This window comes from Watersipora subatra, chromosome 10 (assembly GCF_963576615.1).
Source record: "Watersipora subatra chromosome 10, tzWatSuba1.1, whole genome shotgun sequence".
Taxonomy (NCBI): Eukaryota; Metazoa; Bryozoa; class Gymnolaemata; order Cheilostomatida; family Watersiporidae; genus Watersipora; species Watersipora subatra.
In genome coordinates, this window is record NC_088717.1 from 37,267,060 (window position 1) to 37,285,213 (window position 18,154).

Genomic DNA, 18,154 nt, shown 5'->3' on the forward strand with positions numbered 1-18,154 from the left:
GTCGAGTTATCCTAGATTGTTTTGGAGGAGGATTCTCCTTCAAAGATGAAGTAGACGTGCCATTGCTGTTTATAATTTCCTTTTCACACGATTTTTGATGGCAATGATCTGTTGTATTTTTTGCTGTTTCATTATCAGTTTCTGCAATTTTTGGTATTGTATGTTAACCTAGAATGTTTTCGATGTTTTAAGAGCAAAACATACCAAATGTTTACTTTTTGTTTTCTTTTTTAATCATCATAAATAGAAAATATTTTATTAAAATTAAACGCGATCTATATTTACCTGTTTTTATTTATAGTATGTAGTATACAGTACAGTTTATGGTGTAAAATGTTACAAAAATACTTTACCGAAGTTGTTTTCTCGACTTGGAACGGATTAAAATTTACATACATTAATTCTAATGGGAATAATTGTTTCGGATCTTGAACAACTGGGTTTTCGAACAACTTTCTGGAACATATTATGGTCGAGAACTGAGGTTCTACTGTACTGTATAACTGTAAACTATACTATACTATATATTTTTAACACAAAATATTTAAAACAGTTTCAGTACACTGAATAGCTCAGTGCTAAAAGTGCTATCTAGAGTTTTGAAGACAATTTAGTAAGCACGTAAGCACCATTATAGATTCAGCTCAGTCATCTTCTAAATCTTCAGAAATGCTAACAAATTCTACCCAAAAACTTTGAAGAAAAAATTGACCATATTTAAAATAGTATTGACACATACATAACCATTACAGAGTGTCACATAGCAATTTAATAAAGCTCACTAATTGCTTCTAATCATATCTCAAATGGTACGCAAGATGCTCTTGATGCAACGTCTAGTCTAACCTTTTATATCATTTCTCAACAGGCCTTTTAGGAAATTTGTAAAAACCTAAAGAGTCATACCTCAAATAACTGAGGTATGACTGCTTCCCAGCAGCCTAACATCAAAGTATGTATACCACAAAGGGCTGATGCACATAAAAAAGGTTACCATCTAAATTAGTTGTGTTATAATATGTTGCTGCATGGAACTCCAGAGAGATGCTTGCTACCAAGTCTCCGGTTGATCTACTTATTAGGTAGATCTTACATGGCGTGAGCCAGTAATAAACTTGAAACAAGCTGTGTGAATAACATAGACATATTCTCATTATAAATATTAAATATTGTTGATAATTATAGTTATTATTTTATCATAATACCTTAGTATTGTTATTACTATTTATTTCATCAACTGGGTATCTGATCATTCAACTGTGATCATGAACAAAAAAAAAGTGGTTCTTGGAGATACCGTAAAACCTCTAATTGAACGCCAGCCCCTATTTGACCGCCACTGTAGAGGAAGAGTTGAAAAATAGGGCACCGTGGGGTTCAATTAAATGCTTTACAGTATATCAAGTAGATAATTTTATAGTAAATGCTAATCATGGCAGATCAACGCACAATAGTTTCTTTCTTAGCATGATATTGCAGTGTTGTCATTACTTTCAGTGACTGGAAATCTGGTCTTTCTCTTAATTATGATTATAAATTGCAAATAGCCTGTGATTTTCTACCAAACTGTCTTGTAAACTAAAGAGCGTAGGCGCTTTCACGCCTTTCTCATGAAGGACAAGCCACAAGTGACTTGTCTTTCAGGAAAATGACTTGTGTGCATTAAAAACATTTCAGGTATTTTTTCCATGTGGTTCACGCCAAAGTGTGTACTGAGCTTGCACACATTGAAGCATTCTATGCAATAATGATAATGATTATCTACCTGCTACACGCTGTCAAACTCATGTCTTTGTTTCCTTTCTTGTGGCATGTAGTAAAAAACATCATTATGTTGATGATTAGTAATGTTAATAACGAGCTATACATACATACTGTTCCATTATGTTTAGTCTCTCTAATGACCTCTTCTTTATATAGGTAGAGACTATAAAGGGATTTGATGGAGATATCACAAAACTCGGCAATGCTGAATCCTTCTTTCTAGAACTACTTAAAGTTTCAGGTGAGCAGAGAACAGACGAGATACGTTATGAATATCAAGTTTCCCTCTTCCCTTGTCTCGCGAAGTTACATTTTTGACACAATTTCCTATGTACACTTCACTTCTTCTCACGAAGCATTCATACCAACTAAACTCTGTCTCCTTTTCATTTCCACCAGTTCAACGCCTGCTGAAGTACTCATTCCTGATCTTGTTCATTCTTTGTCACCCCAAAACAAGCTTGAGCATTTTAAGCTCTACTATTTTGAACTTTTGATTTTGATTTGTTTCCTGTCATCCGATCATTGCTGTATCCTTGCTGTACAATATTGCTGTAAACTTTGCTGTTATTTCCATGCTGTACAACAATACTGTCATTTTCAAGCTGTACAACATTGCGGTCATATCCATGCGGTACAACATTGTTGTAATATCCATGTTGTACAACATGGCTGTCATATCCATGTTGTACAACATTGCTGCCATATCCACGCTGTACAACATCGCTGTCATATCCATGATGTACAATGTTGCTGTCGTATTTAAGTTGTACAAAATGTCGGTTGTAATGCTGTCTAGCAAACCCTTCCTGTCAATCTAGCTGATGCATTCCTATCGAAGATAGTGCCTGACATTTTCTTTCCTCTATTCCATCATCCTTTATTCCCTCATTTCCTCCATTTTCTGCAGTTTCCATCTTCCTGCGCGGTAGCTCCTAGTGCTTGATAACAGTGTTTCTTGATTAGACCCGTTTCATTGGTTATATTCGAATACATTTGCACTATCTTTGCTTCGTGGTTTCTCTTTCTAGCTTGTATTAATTTCTCCAAACTTACACCAAACTGTGAATACGATTTGTCACCGAGTATGACTGCTGTATTTGCAAGATGTGAGTGAATTTATTGAGTTTGACTTGTTTTTGTAATTATTAGATTATCGAGTTAGAATTGAAGCAATGATATTGAAGCTTGAGTTCTGCGTTACTTCGGAGGAAATGACACAAGCTTTGGGTGCTTACAAGTCTGCGATTGACCTCACCATCGGCAGTATCACCTTAGAACAGTTCCTGCGACTTGTCCTTCGGATTGGCAACTTTTTGAATAAAGTAAGTACTAGTGCCTTTTGTCAAACAATATAAATTTACAGCTTTTGTTATCGGTAGAGATGCTCCGATTCTAATTTCACCAGCCGATTCAGATACCGATTCAATATACCGATTCTCATTGAAAAATAATCCGATTCAGATCTTTTGGGTTGAATAGATAATTGTTAATTTTATTATGTAAATATAATGCAAAAAATATAAATATTGATGTATTATTTGTTTGTATTTATGGGAAAAAACATACATGTATATACATTCACATACTGCCATACCGTGCATCTAGTAACAAAACAGTCCATGGTTATTGAAATATGTTATTAATAATGGTAATTACTGTTAATGGTACAGCTTTATCTGTGATAATTAAGTCTTTCTTCTACTGCTGAACGAACTGCTGCGCCTGTACTGTTTAGAGCAAATAAATGTTCCGTTTAATTACCGATAGTGATTCGATTATCTCAGTCTTTATCTTCTATCACTATCGATGTAGCCAGTAGTACTTAAGGACTCACTTGCCACAGATCATGGAGGACAGGCTAAATACTGATAAGCCACCGAGGTTATTTTATGCGATACAAACGATACAGGAGAAAGATAGATAACTTTATGCATCGGCTGTTCAAATTACTTTCGTAATGCTAGTAAGTAGAAACATTACACCGCATTCTTGTTTCTCATGATTGTTCTTTTGTTCGTGATTGGCTGCAATAAATCATATCGCTGTAATTGGGAAATACCGCATTTTGTGATTACGTCCTGACTAAAGCCAAAATATTCCTCAGCTGTGTGGATGTTTATTAGGGTATATGCATGAAATAGATTATGTCACAGGCTCGGAATTCATTAGGTAAAAAGAAGGAACTTGCAGCTGATGATTTGTTGTTAGTGTAGCAGGCTAAAATACGGTTTTCTGCTAAATAGTTGGCCTGTAAAAAGTATCTGAAGTTTCCGATTTTTAAAGAAAAGATCGGCCGATACCGATTCAGATACTTAACACCCATATCGGCACCGATTCCGATATTAGAATCGGGGAAACTCTAGTAATCGGAGCATAGCTCTTGAAATAGGGATGGCAGAAAAAATTATGTGTTATATATACATAAAAAAGTTGTTTCCTCACCCTGGCTTACCAGAATTTCCTACTAAAAATCTAAAAGTTTGAACACTCACACCAAGATCTTAGCAGTCCCCAATAATGCGCTTTTCTGCAACTCACTTGTGTTGATTATTGCCGGTATTTGGCCAAGCCACAATTTATGCGCAGGAGTTATTGGGTGTTGCAGGTTGTTATGTGTGTTGTACAGTTATGGGTATTATAGTGTTATACAGTTGCTCTTACATGCCAGCACTTTTCAATTTCTTCTCCGAGTGGAAGATATTTCTCCACCTTTTCCTTTTCATTGCTAGCTATAATGAAGTCATTGGGTACTTCTTTATTTATTATAGCGGCTCTCTTTGTCCATCACTGCAACATAGTAAATGTGCATTTAGACATCTTTTAGTTAATTTTTTATTGCTTGAATTGGCCAGTGGTTGGGTTGGGAATAACCAGGGTTGTTACGATTTAAATCAACCGATTTAAATCAGGCGATTTTTATCTGATTTAAATCGCCCAAAAAAATCACAATTTTTTTGCTTTTTATTCTATAACGCGGTAGATATGTTTGAAAGAAACCTTGCTATGTATCTTGAGCTCACTGAAGGCTCTTTTGCAGACCATTCTAGCAATCTAGCTCATTGTGTGCAGCAATACAGTGGGTAGGGAAGGGTTAGAAGCCTACTAATGTCCATAGCTTATAACGATGAGGTTATAAACAGTATTGCACCTTTCGTTAACTCATGGAAGGGAAGACAAGTCGTCTGGTAGATAACTAAATTTATTTCAATCTTTAATGATTTCAATCTTTAATGACTTCGATCTTCCCAATGCTTGTTATAAAGCAGCGGGTGGAAAGAAACTGCCTATGGTCTGCGATGTTCGATGGAACAGTGTTATAGATACGTTGGAGGTCTATATCGCAAACTGGCCAAAGCTCTTAGCAGTGTGCAAAAAGCATCGAATCAAGATTGACAAGGGGATAGCTAAGAAAGTAGGAGACATGTCCATGAAACGGAATGTCGAAGATGTCATCATTTTCCTGAAACCTGTAGCGATAGCCATCGATCAAGCGCAAGCCAAAAACTGCACCATAGCTGACGGTGTTCAAATCTGGCTGTCATTGGAGCAGAAGTTAGAGGGAGCTATTGATGTAGCAAAAATGCAGAAGCTGAAACTAAGAATGACTAAAAACTTAACAGCTTACCACTACTTGGCATACATGCTTACTCCTGAGTATGCCAGCTCGTTTACGCTTTCTGATGAGGTACTAGAGAGTGTGACCACATCTCTTTCTGATGAATGGCTAACACTGCTGCCCATGGTGATGAATTACCAAGCCAGAACTGGGCCATTTCAAGCTTACCCGTTTGAGAAAGGAGTTGTCGAAGCAGTCGACACAGTAACTTGGTGGAAGTCGGCTATCGGTTTAGATCAGGAACACAAAGCGGCAGTTCTGAGAATGATTGGTGCCATATGCAGTAGTGCGAATGTGGAAAGAATTTTTTCATCATTTGGCTTAGTACATAGCAAACTCGGAAATAAGCTTGGAACTGAGAAGGCCGGAAAACTAGTGTTTTTGTTCAAAACTTTAAATTCTTAAGACTTGATGCATTCTAGATAAATTGCTATTGAACTAAGGAGTTAGGTCTATGTATTTTGGTTTCTTACTTGGGAATGTCAATGTTAACATGTAATAATGCTTTCGGTTCTGTGATCTGTTCTCTGTGATTCTTCATCTTCGTTTCTGGGTTTTAATGTCCAACGCATAAATTATGCTGTTCTCTTTGTCGTGTGTTAACTGTGTAAATGTTTTTTCATTTCCTAATTGTAATAAAACTACATAATAACCCTGCTAATCATAAATTCAAAATTGATAGCAATAATTTGCAATTTAGAACACAAAACATCTTTTTGAAACAAAAAAATCAAAAAAAAAAAAATCAATTTAAAAAATTTTTTTAACAACCCTGGTCATAACTGTAGGTGCGTTTTGAGGTCTAAAAGTTGTAAAGACATGTTTTTATATACTTGAATGAAAACCTCAATAAAGAAGTTAATAGATACGTTTGATCTGCTGTAGACATTAATAAAAAGAATACATTAATATTCACTTATTCCTTTTTACATTATTTGACATAATTAATATAAGGTTAAAGTTGAACTAATAATTATACTCAAATAATAAAATATTGCAACAAACTATATCTTCTTTGGACAGCCAAACGGTATGCTCCTAGTTTTGCTTAGATAACTGCAACTAGGTAAGTGCATTGTTTACCATGTGTCCGTTACATTGCACTTCACTCAGATGATTTTATTATAGATTAAATTATTATAGATTAAATGTTAGTGCATAGAAAGGAGCCAAAATAACCCTACTATCAGCCTTCAATGCAAGGGAAATCTTAGCAATGGACGAAATAAACTTAAAATATAGTACCATGTAGCAAGTGTATCTATAAACAGCAGACCTTTACAAGGCTTACTAATCAGGATTTAAACATCTTCTTAAAATTAAAAGTTTAAAAAATGAACTTGAAAGTTACAAAAGCTAGCAGCACTACATTAGTCTGCTGACCCTGCTGACCCTTATCACATCTCTGATTGTTGTGGACGTTCTGGTTTTTACCATTACTAAAATTTTATATAATTTTCTATTTAATCTGTAGGTGTTAAGCTCTCTAGTAGTATTCATAGCAGGTGATGAATACTTGATAAGAAAAGTGTCAAAAATTTGTCTAGACAATTAGCTTTAGCATATAATAATATAATAGAAATAATGTATTATAAGCCTGCTGCTGATCACATATCCAAACATAACGTTACATTTTAATCTTTTTTTGTTTATTCTTTTTTCAAATAATCTTTAACTGTAAGCTTTATAAAGTTATCACAAAACACACTTTGAACAGTCTTGTTATCTCATTATAGCTTAATTTATTTAGTTATTTTAAAACATTTACCAACTTTTAAAACACCTTTGTTCAACTCACTCAACTCACTTCCTGGTTTCTGTCCTCTAATTTTTGTTTTGCCATGTAATGAAAAAGCATTTTGTTGATGATTAGTAATGCCAATCAAAAGTTATACTTACATTATAGCTTATTTTATTCTTTGTTGTGTTAGACCCCTTTTTCTGGGTTTTGTTTTTGGATAAATTATCTTAAATTTTTCTAAACAATTTTTGTAAAAACATGTATGAACATGATTCAAATTTTTTATAGGGACGATTCTCTGGAAATGCTGCGGGCTTCACTCTGTCTTCCCTACTCAAACTTACAGATACCAGGGCTAATCAACCACGAGTCACTCTCCTTCATTTCATAATAGAAGAGATCAAGGAACAGGATGAAGGGGTGCTGAAATTTGTAGGCAAACTTCAGCCAGTCCTGAAGGCTGTTTCGAGGTCAGTAAAGGCTTGTTAAACTATTATAACCTTGTTCAGGAGTAAACCCCTGAGTAGAACATAGAAGAGTATAGACAATCGTGTAAACATTGTTTTATATAAAGCATCACTTCTGGTGTCAGCGTACGTTCAGAAAATATGCATACACTTGCATTGAGCTGAATTTTTTTTACACATTTTGAAGCTTAGACCAATGCTAAAAAATATTCACTGGAGGACTTTTATATTAGTCTTAACTAACAAAGAAGTTTAAATTCTAATACAGTAATACTTCAACTTACGAGTGCTCCAACGTACGAGAAACTTGAGATACGAGCCAGCTTTTAAGCAAGTTTTAGCACTAACATACGAGCCATGTTTGAGATACGAGCACGTGAGTCAGTTGCCAAGTATGTCCGAGATGTTTTATGACAACAGCATCAATCTGTATTTTTCAACTGCTCAGACTATACTTTTGTAACCGTGTTTTTGTGTGCGCTTTTCAGTGCAAAATTGTGTGAATTAAAAGTACATGTACTGCGCGTAGACCGAAAGTTTGCCAGTAAAATAAAAAATAATATGCGAAAAAATATGCGAAATGTGTATGCGTGATTGAGCTAGCTCAGAAATATGACAGAAATACATCCACAATTATCAAACTGAAGGATTATATTCAGGGCATTTAGCTCGCAAAAGGACTAACCATAGTTTCTAAACGGCGCAGCGATCTTCACGACCGCTGATGGAGAGACCGCTCAGGCATTAGATAAAAGATAAACAATTGGCTGGTGACAGCGTAACTGAAACGACGCTATTTGAAAAGGCCTGTGCTATCTATCAAAACTATAAAAATCATTGAACTTAAAACCCCGGGGTTTTAAGTTCAATGATAAAAAAAGACATTCGGACAAGTTGGCTAGTGGTCGTGCATTAAACCTTTGTGCGACACCTGTGTTCGTCCTAATCGCAACATGTTGAAAGGGCGACAAAAGCAAACGTCTTGAAATAGGTTCATCATAAAACGGCCGGCTAGCGGTGAAAGCGAAACAAAGGAAAAATTAGCTAACCAGCGAGAAACATAAAACTATGAACGCCGAAGAAATTTTAATTACGTTGAGTTAAAAATGAAAGTTTGCTTTTAGATTTGCTTCTAAGTTTGTCTTTTAAGACTGACAAAATCTAAATTTATCAAAGTCAACTGTTGTAATGAAGGATAACTTATATCTCCCTCTCTGGCAAATGCTTGCGTTAGCTGCTATTGTATGTATTTAATTTTACATTTCAATTTCTCACATTTCTTTGCATTATTTTTTATTTGTTGTTTTTTGAAAACATATGGTAAGTTAGGACAATAACCAACATGTTATATCTGTTACAATATCTTGTTTTGAGTGTTTTATTTGAATTTTTTAGAGTATGGAAACCAATCAATATATATTTAATTGTTCTATATATAAATAAATTGCACCAACATACGAGTAAATTGACATACGAGCTGTCTCAGAACACATTAAGCTCGTAAGTCGAAGTATGACTGTAATAATTAAAAGATTAATTATTATTCAAAAAGTGGATTTTACCAATTATTTGATATACAATTTTGAATTTTTTTAAACATCAAGGAAAGGAAAACTTTTAATATATGGGAATCACCAACAAAGTAAAAGTTGGAGAAGCAAAATTGTGGTGGTTAAGCAACCCTAGCTACTTTTTGAAATGGGTTTTTGGAAGGTGAAAGTTAGTGTCTCGGTAATATGTTATCAATTGGAGGCGTGACATTTCCACCGCCACGTCTAACCAGCTATGACATCATTGTCTAAACTCTTATAGTCTTAAATTCAGGTAAACCCTAGAGCAAGGTTAAAGGTTACATGCCAAGCCCTAGCTAGTGATTATAAAACTTGAAATTTAATTTTTGCACCGTTTCCCTACTTCCCATAAATGCATTGCTACAAATTATTGAAATGTATTAGTAAACAAAAAACAAAACTTTCATATTCAAACTGCTCTTATTAATGGCTAAGGACCATGGACCAATCTTAATGAGAATGACTATTAGCATATCTTGTAATTTTTGTGATTGGTTGAATTGTGATGGAAGCCAGCCGGCCTGCCATCACCTCAGGTTAGTTGGTTTAAGGAAAAGGCCAACCAGACAAAGACCAGCCGGTTGGGTAATAACCAGCCAACCTCTCTCCGGATTGAGAGGTGGCGCTAAACTACTGTATATACAAAACCTCGATGCCTTCCCTCAATGTACAGACACAGAGGAGAGAATGACAGCCCAGGACACATGCACCTACATTGTACTCATACCCTTTATCATAACTCGTTAACTTTTGATTGATTGATTTGATTGATCAAATATCATTTGATCGATTAAATATACACATATAGTGAATTCGAATAGGAATTCATTAAGAATAGCCCAGGATTATTTAAAAATTTGTTTTCTATTGTAAAACTAAAAATGAGTTATTTTTAGCATCCAAATAGCTGTAATATTTAGCCACAAATCTGTAAAGCAAGTGTTTAATTGCTGTGTATACCTAACCGAAGAACTCGTGGTACCAGCCAAAACTAAATGAGAATAGTAACATGTCATCTTCAAACCAACTCTATAGTAACTCTAACGCACTTTGTAGACAATCACTAGATAGTCTTGAAGGGGAATTGAAGACACTGAAAGAAAAGGTATCAAGCATGTCAAAGAGTATAAAGAAATCAAAAGATGACTCTGTAAAAGAACAGTATCGCTCGTTTATCAAACAGACAGAAAAGAACATAGAAGATATTTATGAGACTCTAACAGAAGTAAAGGTAAGCAGTATATAAACATTAACACTAAATGCTACAGAAATGGTGAAAGGCAGGAGTTGATTGATCGTAGCAAAAGACAGTCAGCGTGGTTTTCTTGCTTCTGATTTTGAATTAAAATGTTACGTACAACATGCAGCTTCTTATTCTGCCTTTGATAAATGTTTATTTTATGTGAATTGATGGTTTCAAGATATTTCATCTTTTGTATCCTCATTTTTTACAGAACAGTTACAGGTTTTCAACTCTTTTGAACTTATGTGATATGAACAAATTGCATTCTGCATCTAACTGTTATTTTGAAAATATTACTACCTGCTTTAAAAACTTTCCACCTAATATCTGTTTTCTTAGCCGAGAAAGGTATTTTAAACACTATAATCATGTCAAACCATAATTACATGCATTTGATTTCTTTGGCCAACTGTTGCTCTTTTTTGTTTTAGGATTTGTGTATGGTATAATTTGGAAAACAATGTTTAAAATGAAATTACTGCCAATAAAGTAATATAACATAATTTACCAACTGAGGATGAATAACAATAATTGAAACTAAGTTACTGGCCTGTTACTAATAATAGACATTGCTACACTGTATAAACTATAAACTGCTAATTCATACTACATTTATAATCTATATCTCTCAGTGTTTGTCTGTCCGGATGTCCAGTTATAGTGATAAAGTTTTAGGAATAAAAAATACACTTGGCATTGGATTTGCATTCAGAACCACCAGTTCTCCAGACAGACACACTACCCACTTCAACTGGCAATTCTAATTGATAATTGTGAACATACTTATGCAGCGCTAGTATAATTGACGTAATTGACGTTGTAACGTCAAGCTGGCTTCACGGATTTTACTATAGTAAAGATTTAGACTAAGCTTAAGCTACTCAAATTCATTGCGTAATTATTTTATCACCCGTGCAACGCCGAACATTCAGTAGTAAGACTATAAATGATGGTTGATAACCACTTTAAACAATTTTGTGATCATTTCAAGTTCTTTATATAAACAAATTCAATTTTACCTTTTTCATTCTAAATTTTTCTTTTGAAGAGTTTAACTTGAACATAAAATAACTTTGACTATATTAAGTACATTCTAACTCAATTGACGCAGTCATAATGTGATGTTTTAGAAAAAGATCACAGACCTAGCAAAGTTCTTTTGTGCTGATCAAAGAACATTCAGCGTTGATGAGTTTTTTCAAGAACTTCTCAACTTTATTGAAAAATGTCAACAAGCTGCGGAGGTGAGCATTTCTGTGTGTATACTAGAATTATAATCTTTATGTGTTAAACAAGTTATACTCGCTTGATCTGATTGGTACAGTTTAACTGATGAGTGGCAGCACTTGATGGGAGGGAGTAAAATATGAGTTTGACAAGTGAACAAACTTGTAAAATTCCGATGAGGTTTTGTTTATCTTACAGCATTTTAATTTGTTGGTCGTCTAATTTAGACGAGACATGCCAACAAGTAGTCGAATTTAGCTTGAAAATCTGGCAAGCCAAACACTAAGTCCTCTAGTTATCAATGATTGACTAATAAACAGACCAGAGTAGGTTGACCCCAGATAGTAACAGCGTATAACCTACATTACATTAGTGGAATTAAATAAAAACATCAAATAAGGGAAGGAGGCATTGTTTTCAGGGGCTGCAGTTGTTTGAACCTAATGAACAGCATATTCTGTTTAGTTTTTATTAAATATTATAAATTTTATTTGCTGTTAGGACAATGACAAAAGAAAAGCTCAAGAAATCAGAAATGAAAAAAGAAAAAAAGAAAAAGAGGCGGCGGCAGCGCTCAAGAACACAACTAAGAAACACACTGACAGTAAGTGGAACATTTGGGTTCAGATGAGATGTATAGGTACAAATCTGTGTGTTTGTTTTGCCATCTCTGTGAATGGACACAGTACTTATCATTGGCATCAATCTGAAGAGAAAATCTTTCAGAGGAAGATACAGACATAATTTTTGAAGCAACTAGACAGATACAAATATATTCACATGACTGATCACTAGAATGAGTTTATTTATTTGAAATATCATCCAGCTGAAGATTGTTGTTCAACTTGTGAGCTTTGGGTGTAAAGTGGCTCTTGGTACAAATCCTGATCGTTGAAGTTTTAAATCTTTTTAGAGTAATTCCATAGTTCAGTACGTAGCGCACAGCTCATAGCCAGTACTTTGTTTGTCTTTTGCTTAGCTGCTGAAGCTACCGCTAGCATGAGGTTTGCTTTACAAGATACCTACCTCATCCCGTATCCCACCCCTTGTATTTTCTATTTTAAATATAGAGCATGATGAGTGTTGCATTTGTGTACATGTATTAACTTAGCCTGTCTTGACAAACTGTTGTTTTTGCGGAGTTGTCCCCCCGTCGAACGGGTGAGCAACACAACAGCTTGTTACAAGACACACTGCACCTGATCCATCAGCTGCACTGAAAGGGAGTTGTTCTCTTCCGTCTATGCGGCTTGGCTGCGATGTTATGGCGGTCGCTCCATTGGTAATCATAACGGATTTCGCGCAAACGATTACAACGTTTAACCAAAGACCAGTCTCTGTTGTAAACTTTAGTAAAACTTAAGAATAAAATAAATTGAAAAGAAAATTCATAAGAACAAATAAAACTGACTGATACAAAAATAGAAATAAAACTGCATGAGCGCACAAATAACGACACTTTTAATCGCTGTTGTTGCGTAAGTTCTCAAGTTCTACTAAAGTTTACCGCAGAGACTGGTCGCTGGTTAGGGTAAACGTTGTAATCTTATTTTTTTCTACATAAATGGTACTCCTACCACACAAAGTTGTCGTCGGAATAATCACTTTTAAAATCACTGTCGTCACTTTTAAAATCACTGTCGTCACTTTTAAAATCACTGTCACCTTTTTCAAGTTGGTAACCAAAACAACCTTTTTCTTCACATTCGTTATTTTAATACAAATATCCATTCTGGTGACACTGGGTTGCGTTAAAAACCTGAAACTTGCTCGGCTTCAACTTCTGCTAATCAAAAGCATGGCTCAACCAGCGACCTTCACAAACTTATTAGTGATGTTTGGGAGCGTTGCTGATTACTCTGCTAAGAGTGACAGCCGTCTTAGGTTTTTAGGGCTACATTTCTTGTACTGAAATAAGACCGAGATTGTCTTTAATAATCACTGTCAGTCACAGACTTGGAAACGGATTTGCTGTCAATGTCGTGGCATTTCATTGCTGTTTACATTAATTATTTGGCAGTTTATAAATGCTGGGCCAGATGCTTCAAACCAAAACTAGTGAAGTTTCTGTTGAACGTGTTGATTTATGGACAAATAATAAGTTAGTAAAGGTACGGCTACACATAATAAATTTTTCGTTGGTTCTAACCAAAATCACGAAATGATTGAAACACACAGAATTATTCTGCGCTTCTAGAGTGGCGCTAGCGAGCACGATTCCAGCAGCTTTTGCAATTAGTATAGTCCAAGAGACGTATAATTACACACAATAAAAGTATAAGTGCAATTCAACATAGTACACACGATGCAACTGCTTAGATTGCGTTATTGTATGTATTTATTGTTTGGACGCTATAGCTACAAGTTCTTTATATTTTAATTATTATTTCCTTTTTAGCAGCAAAAGTTTTGTGGTAGAAAATGTTGCCATCTTTTGCGCAATCAAGTCGGTTGCATCGTATTTACTATAGTGAATTTCTGTAATATTTTTCTTGCGTGTCGCATTATGTTCTCGGACTACATATATATCTTAAAATTTGCTAGAGTCGTGCTCGCTCACCAACAATAGCGCAACTTAAACAGTTACATCGTGTGTTCTATGTTGAATTGCTTCCGTACTTTTATTGTGTGTCGCGGTACATGTCTTGGACTATACTAATTGCTAAAGCTGCTAGAATCGTGCTCACTAATAATTTGTTTAATCTGTTAAAAGCGTTTCGTCGACGAACTTGTGGGCATGCACAGCTCAAATAATTCTGTGAATTTCGACCGATTAATTCTGCGTTTTTCGTGATCTCAGCCAGAACTCAGAACCAATGAAAAATTCGTTACGTGTAGCTGTACCTTTGGTAATCCTACTTACACAATCATCGTCACTTCGTCACCTACATTGATAAATGGTCGTCTCGTCTGTCACTTTTTAAATGTCGTCGGGTCGTCAGAATCGTCACAAAACAAGGGAGGACCCCCATAAATATTTGCGCGAAATCTGTTATGATTACCAATGGAACGACCGACATAACATCCCAACCAAGCCGCATAGACGGAAGAGAACAACTCCCTATTACTGCAACTAATGCATCAAGTGCAGTACGTCTTGTGGCAAGCTGTTGCGTTGCTCGCCCGCTCGACAGGGGGACAACTCCGCAAAAACAACAGTTTGTCAAGACAGGCTAGTTTTAACTGCGTAGCACCTGTTTGCTTAAAACTTTACACTTTTGGAACATTTATTGAACCTTGTCTATTTTTTTACTAGTTGGCCATTTTGTCTTTGAGAAAAATAAGGAAAAGGCAAATAGGAAAGAAAAAAATTGTAAAAAGAAACAAATTTGTCTGCCAATATTATAGTGTTTTTTTGCACATTATACATTATTGATAGCATCACATTCATGGTTGGAATTTGTTATAGATTTTGTGGAATACAGGTTACACTGCAAAACAGCTATGGAGTGAGACCTAGCCCATAAAAGCACGAAACAAACCCGCTTACTAATCGCTAAAAAATGGAATAATATAATAATAAAACATATATTCAAGTAATAGGAATACATGTTAAATGCTGATAGTGTATAAATCTAGTATATTTTCTTTTGTTTTATATAATTGAGAATAACAGTGCAAAGTGAGCTAAAATTAAATTAGTGTTAAAATTTATTGGTGATGAATATGTTATTTTCACTAGACACTCTATCCTGTTTTATATATAGCCCTTGCAAAGAATACATCTATTGTAGCAGCTGCAGAGGAAGTAGAGCAGGTCGACCTTGTAGATAAGCTGCTCAGTGAGATACGAAACTTTAAAAACCTTCGTCATGCCCGTCACGATGAATAATAGCAGACATCTACATGATAAAGACTATACTCTTGATCATTGTTTTTAACACTGAACAATTTAAATGAGGAATACTTGTATCACATCAACTGTAGAATTATTATTCATATAATCTTACTAGAAGTCATAATGATTTGATGGTTTAGTGATATTTAGGCTGTTTAGATAAGTTGTTCAACACTGAAATATAATCCAACTGCACACATCTGCTGAACATTTTTATCTAAATTTCTGATTCTACATTCCATATGATTTAGCAGTCAAAATATTTACAAAATCAATTTGTATTCTTGCTCATGTTTATATTGTTGTTTTTTGTTGATTAGTGTTTTTTTTTAAAGCTCAACTATAATTCAACTGTGCCATTTATACTTGTCATTTAGTTTAGTTGCTTCTTCATTACTAATTTGTCTTTAATCATATAATTCTGGTCTCGTAGTTTTTATAACTGTTTATACATCAGATCATTTGAATAATAAATTTAACATGCTATGATCGCAAGCAACTGCTTCTTATATAGATGCATTGATGATGCTACTGCGGTGCATTTAAAGCACTGCGGTTCTTTAAATGCACCGCAGTGCTTTAAATATATTTATTATTTAAAGCACTGCAGTGCTTTAAATAATAAATATATTATTATATATTTATAATATAAAGCACCGCAGTATGCGTTATATCTAAATAAATTTTATTATTTATATATTTTATTACATATTTCAATACATCAGAGTTTTGGCTTTCGAATGAGCCTATATTCAATACAAAAAGAATAATAGAACTATGAAAAACAGGGTGTCAAAAGTATGTCCTGCAAAAAAAACACTCGGTTCAGGTTCTCAAAATGTGATGTCACAATTATTATTTAGCCTTAGGTAGTCGACCCCTTACGCTGCCATTGAGGCTGCGCTTTTCTGTGACAACCGGTACTGTTGAACCCAGAGAGCGCTAATAATAAACTAGGATTCTAGATAATCAACAATGCCCGAGATCGTGCTAACACCCGACCAATACAAACACATGTTCTGGGTTAATTAATTATGCTTCAATAAATGTACTGTCGTTGATAAAGGTAATGAAATCACATCGATTAAATTGTGACCTGCGGTTGTGTGGCCCTAGGACTATATGTCAATCGCTCCTTCGCGAGATCACGCAATCCTTGAAACTAATTAGTCTCAGTCGCGACCCTCAACATCACAATAAAATGAGAGGGCTAGTGCATAATATCATTGGGAAAACACAGTATGGTGCTTGGAATCTGAGTTATTTATCATAGAAATAATCTGTACATGGAGAACTAATGACACTGATTCCTTTGTCATCTTCATTTGTTCTCTGGAGTTGTCCTGTCTTCGCCTGACACTAGCGTCATTATCGTAGTTGATAAATATAAGCGGTAAGCAATAAAATAGGTGGTAAGAGCACACAACACCACATATGAAAATTGTGATGTCACAATTTCCGAGCCTATGCCAGTAAACATTTCTGCGGTAGAGCTCTGGGGAAATCCTATAAACACCAACCATTGTCTGTCTCACCATGGCAAACAATAGCTCATTCGAAAGCTAAGACTCTGATGTATTGAAGTATACAATAAAAAAAATTATGTAATTTATGTGCTTTAAACAAGAAAGAGATTAAATAATCTCTCTTTCTCCTCTCCCTCTCTCTTAATCTCTGTCCCCCCTCTCTGCCTATCTCGTTGTATCACTTTCCCTTTCTGCATCTATTTGCGTGTCTCTGTTGCTCTCTGCCTCTCCCTCTCTTTACAACTTGTCTTTAATCCTTAAGTTTGGGTGTATCGAATAGGCATTGGATACTAAATAATGGTTGATGACTTTCTTTTACTACTCTGGTGTTTTAATAAGTTTACTTTTTTACAGTAGAGTGCATCCTTTTCAGCAAGCGTTCTTTGTGAATTCGCCATTGTATTGAAAGTGTGTATATCTTTTCTGATTATATATGCTTTTCATGAGATTTCGTGAAATGGCCACTTAACCAAGCCAAACCTTTTAATGACTAGGCACATTACTTATAGATTGTAATTATGTTCTTTATTTTGTAGAGACTCTTTCTTATGTCTCAGTGCTCAATAGTTTTATAGTGTTCATAAGCCGTCATGAACATTTAAGTTGTCTGAATAGTTATATGAGACGTTGTCTTCTCTTACAACTAGTTTGTACGCCGATTCCCCTGGGCGTGTGTGTACATAAACTAAACTGCATAATCGCAAAATATTAAAAGTTCCCCTTGGTGTGTGAACATGTCAGACTGAACTGCATAATTGCAAAATATTAAATGTTACAAAGGTAGCAGAACGAGCTGGTGTCAACACATGTCTCATCTGCGAAAAAGAAAACTTTAAAAACGACATTTATCTATGCTTTTTTATGTTTGCAAAATATTTTGAGCATTATTTCATTGCACCATTAATAGCTCACGTGCGTTTATTCTTGATGTGAGCTTTGACTGTTTTTAATTACATATATGGAACATCAGTATAGTACGAGTACAAAAAATAGTGAGATTTACGGCACACTTTAGAGGCGGGTTTAAAGTAATACAAGACTCGCTAAATGGATGTATTCACTCATGTTTCTTCATTTCTAGATAACTGACGCTCCCGGCGATGCTTTAGTGTCCTCTAATGATGTCAAAATTGTACATAGATTTTGGTCTATTTTGAT

At 34.9% G+C, this 18,154-nt stretch overlaps 1 protein-coding gene across 3 annotated transcripts in view; it reads left to right on the top strand.

The window, feature by feature from the left end:
• The window catches only part of LOC137405640 (inverted formin-2-like), a 64,847-nt gene extending 48,888 nt beyond the window's left edge, over window positions 1-15,959 (top strand). The window contains exons 14-21 of one of the 3 annotated variants that reach the window (XM_068091965.1): window positions 1,921-2,005; window positions 2,917-3,089; window positions 7,413-7,594; window positions 10,219-10,393; window positions 11,536-11,649; window positions 12,134-12,236; window positions 12,546-12,562; window positions 15,370-15,469. In XM_068091965.1, the coding sequence (XP_067948066.1) occupies window positions 1,921-2,005; window positions 2,917-3,089; window positions 7,413-7,594; window positions 10,219-10,393; window positions 11,536-11,649; window positions 12,134-12,236; window positions 12,546-12,550 (837 nt within the window). In that variant the 3' untranslated portion in view covers window positions 12,551-12,562; window positions 15,370-15,469. Of the gene's footprint in view, window positions 1-1,920; window positions 2,006-2,916; window positions 3,090-7,412; window positions 7,595-10,218; window positions 10,394-11,535; window positions 11,650-12,133; window positions 12,237-12,545; window positions 12,563-15,366 lie in introns of all 3 variants that reach the window. The other 2 variants (XM_068091963.1, XM_068091964.1) reach the window with 2 other exon arrangements.
• Window positions 15,960-18,154: the final 2,195 nt, after the last annotated feature.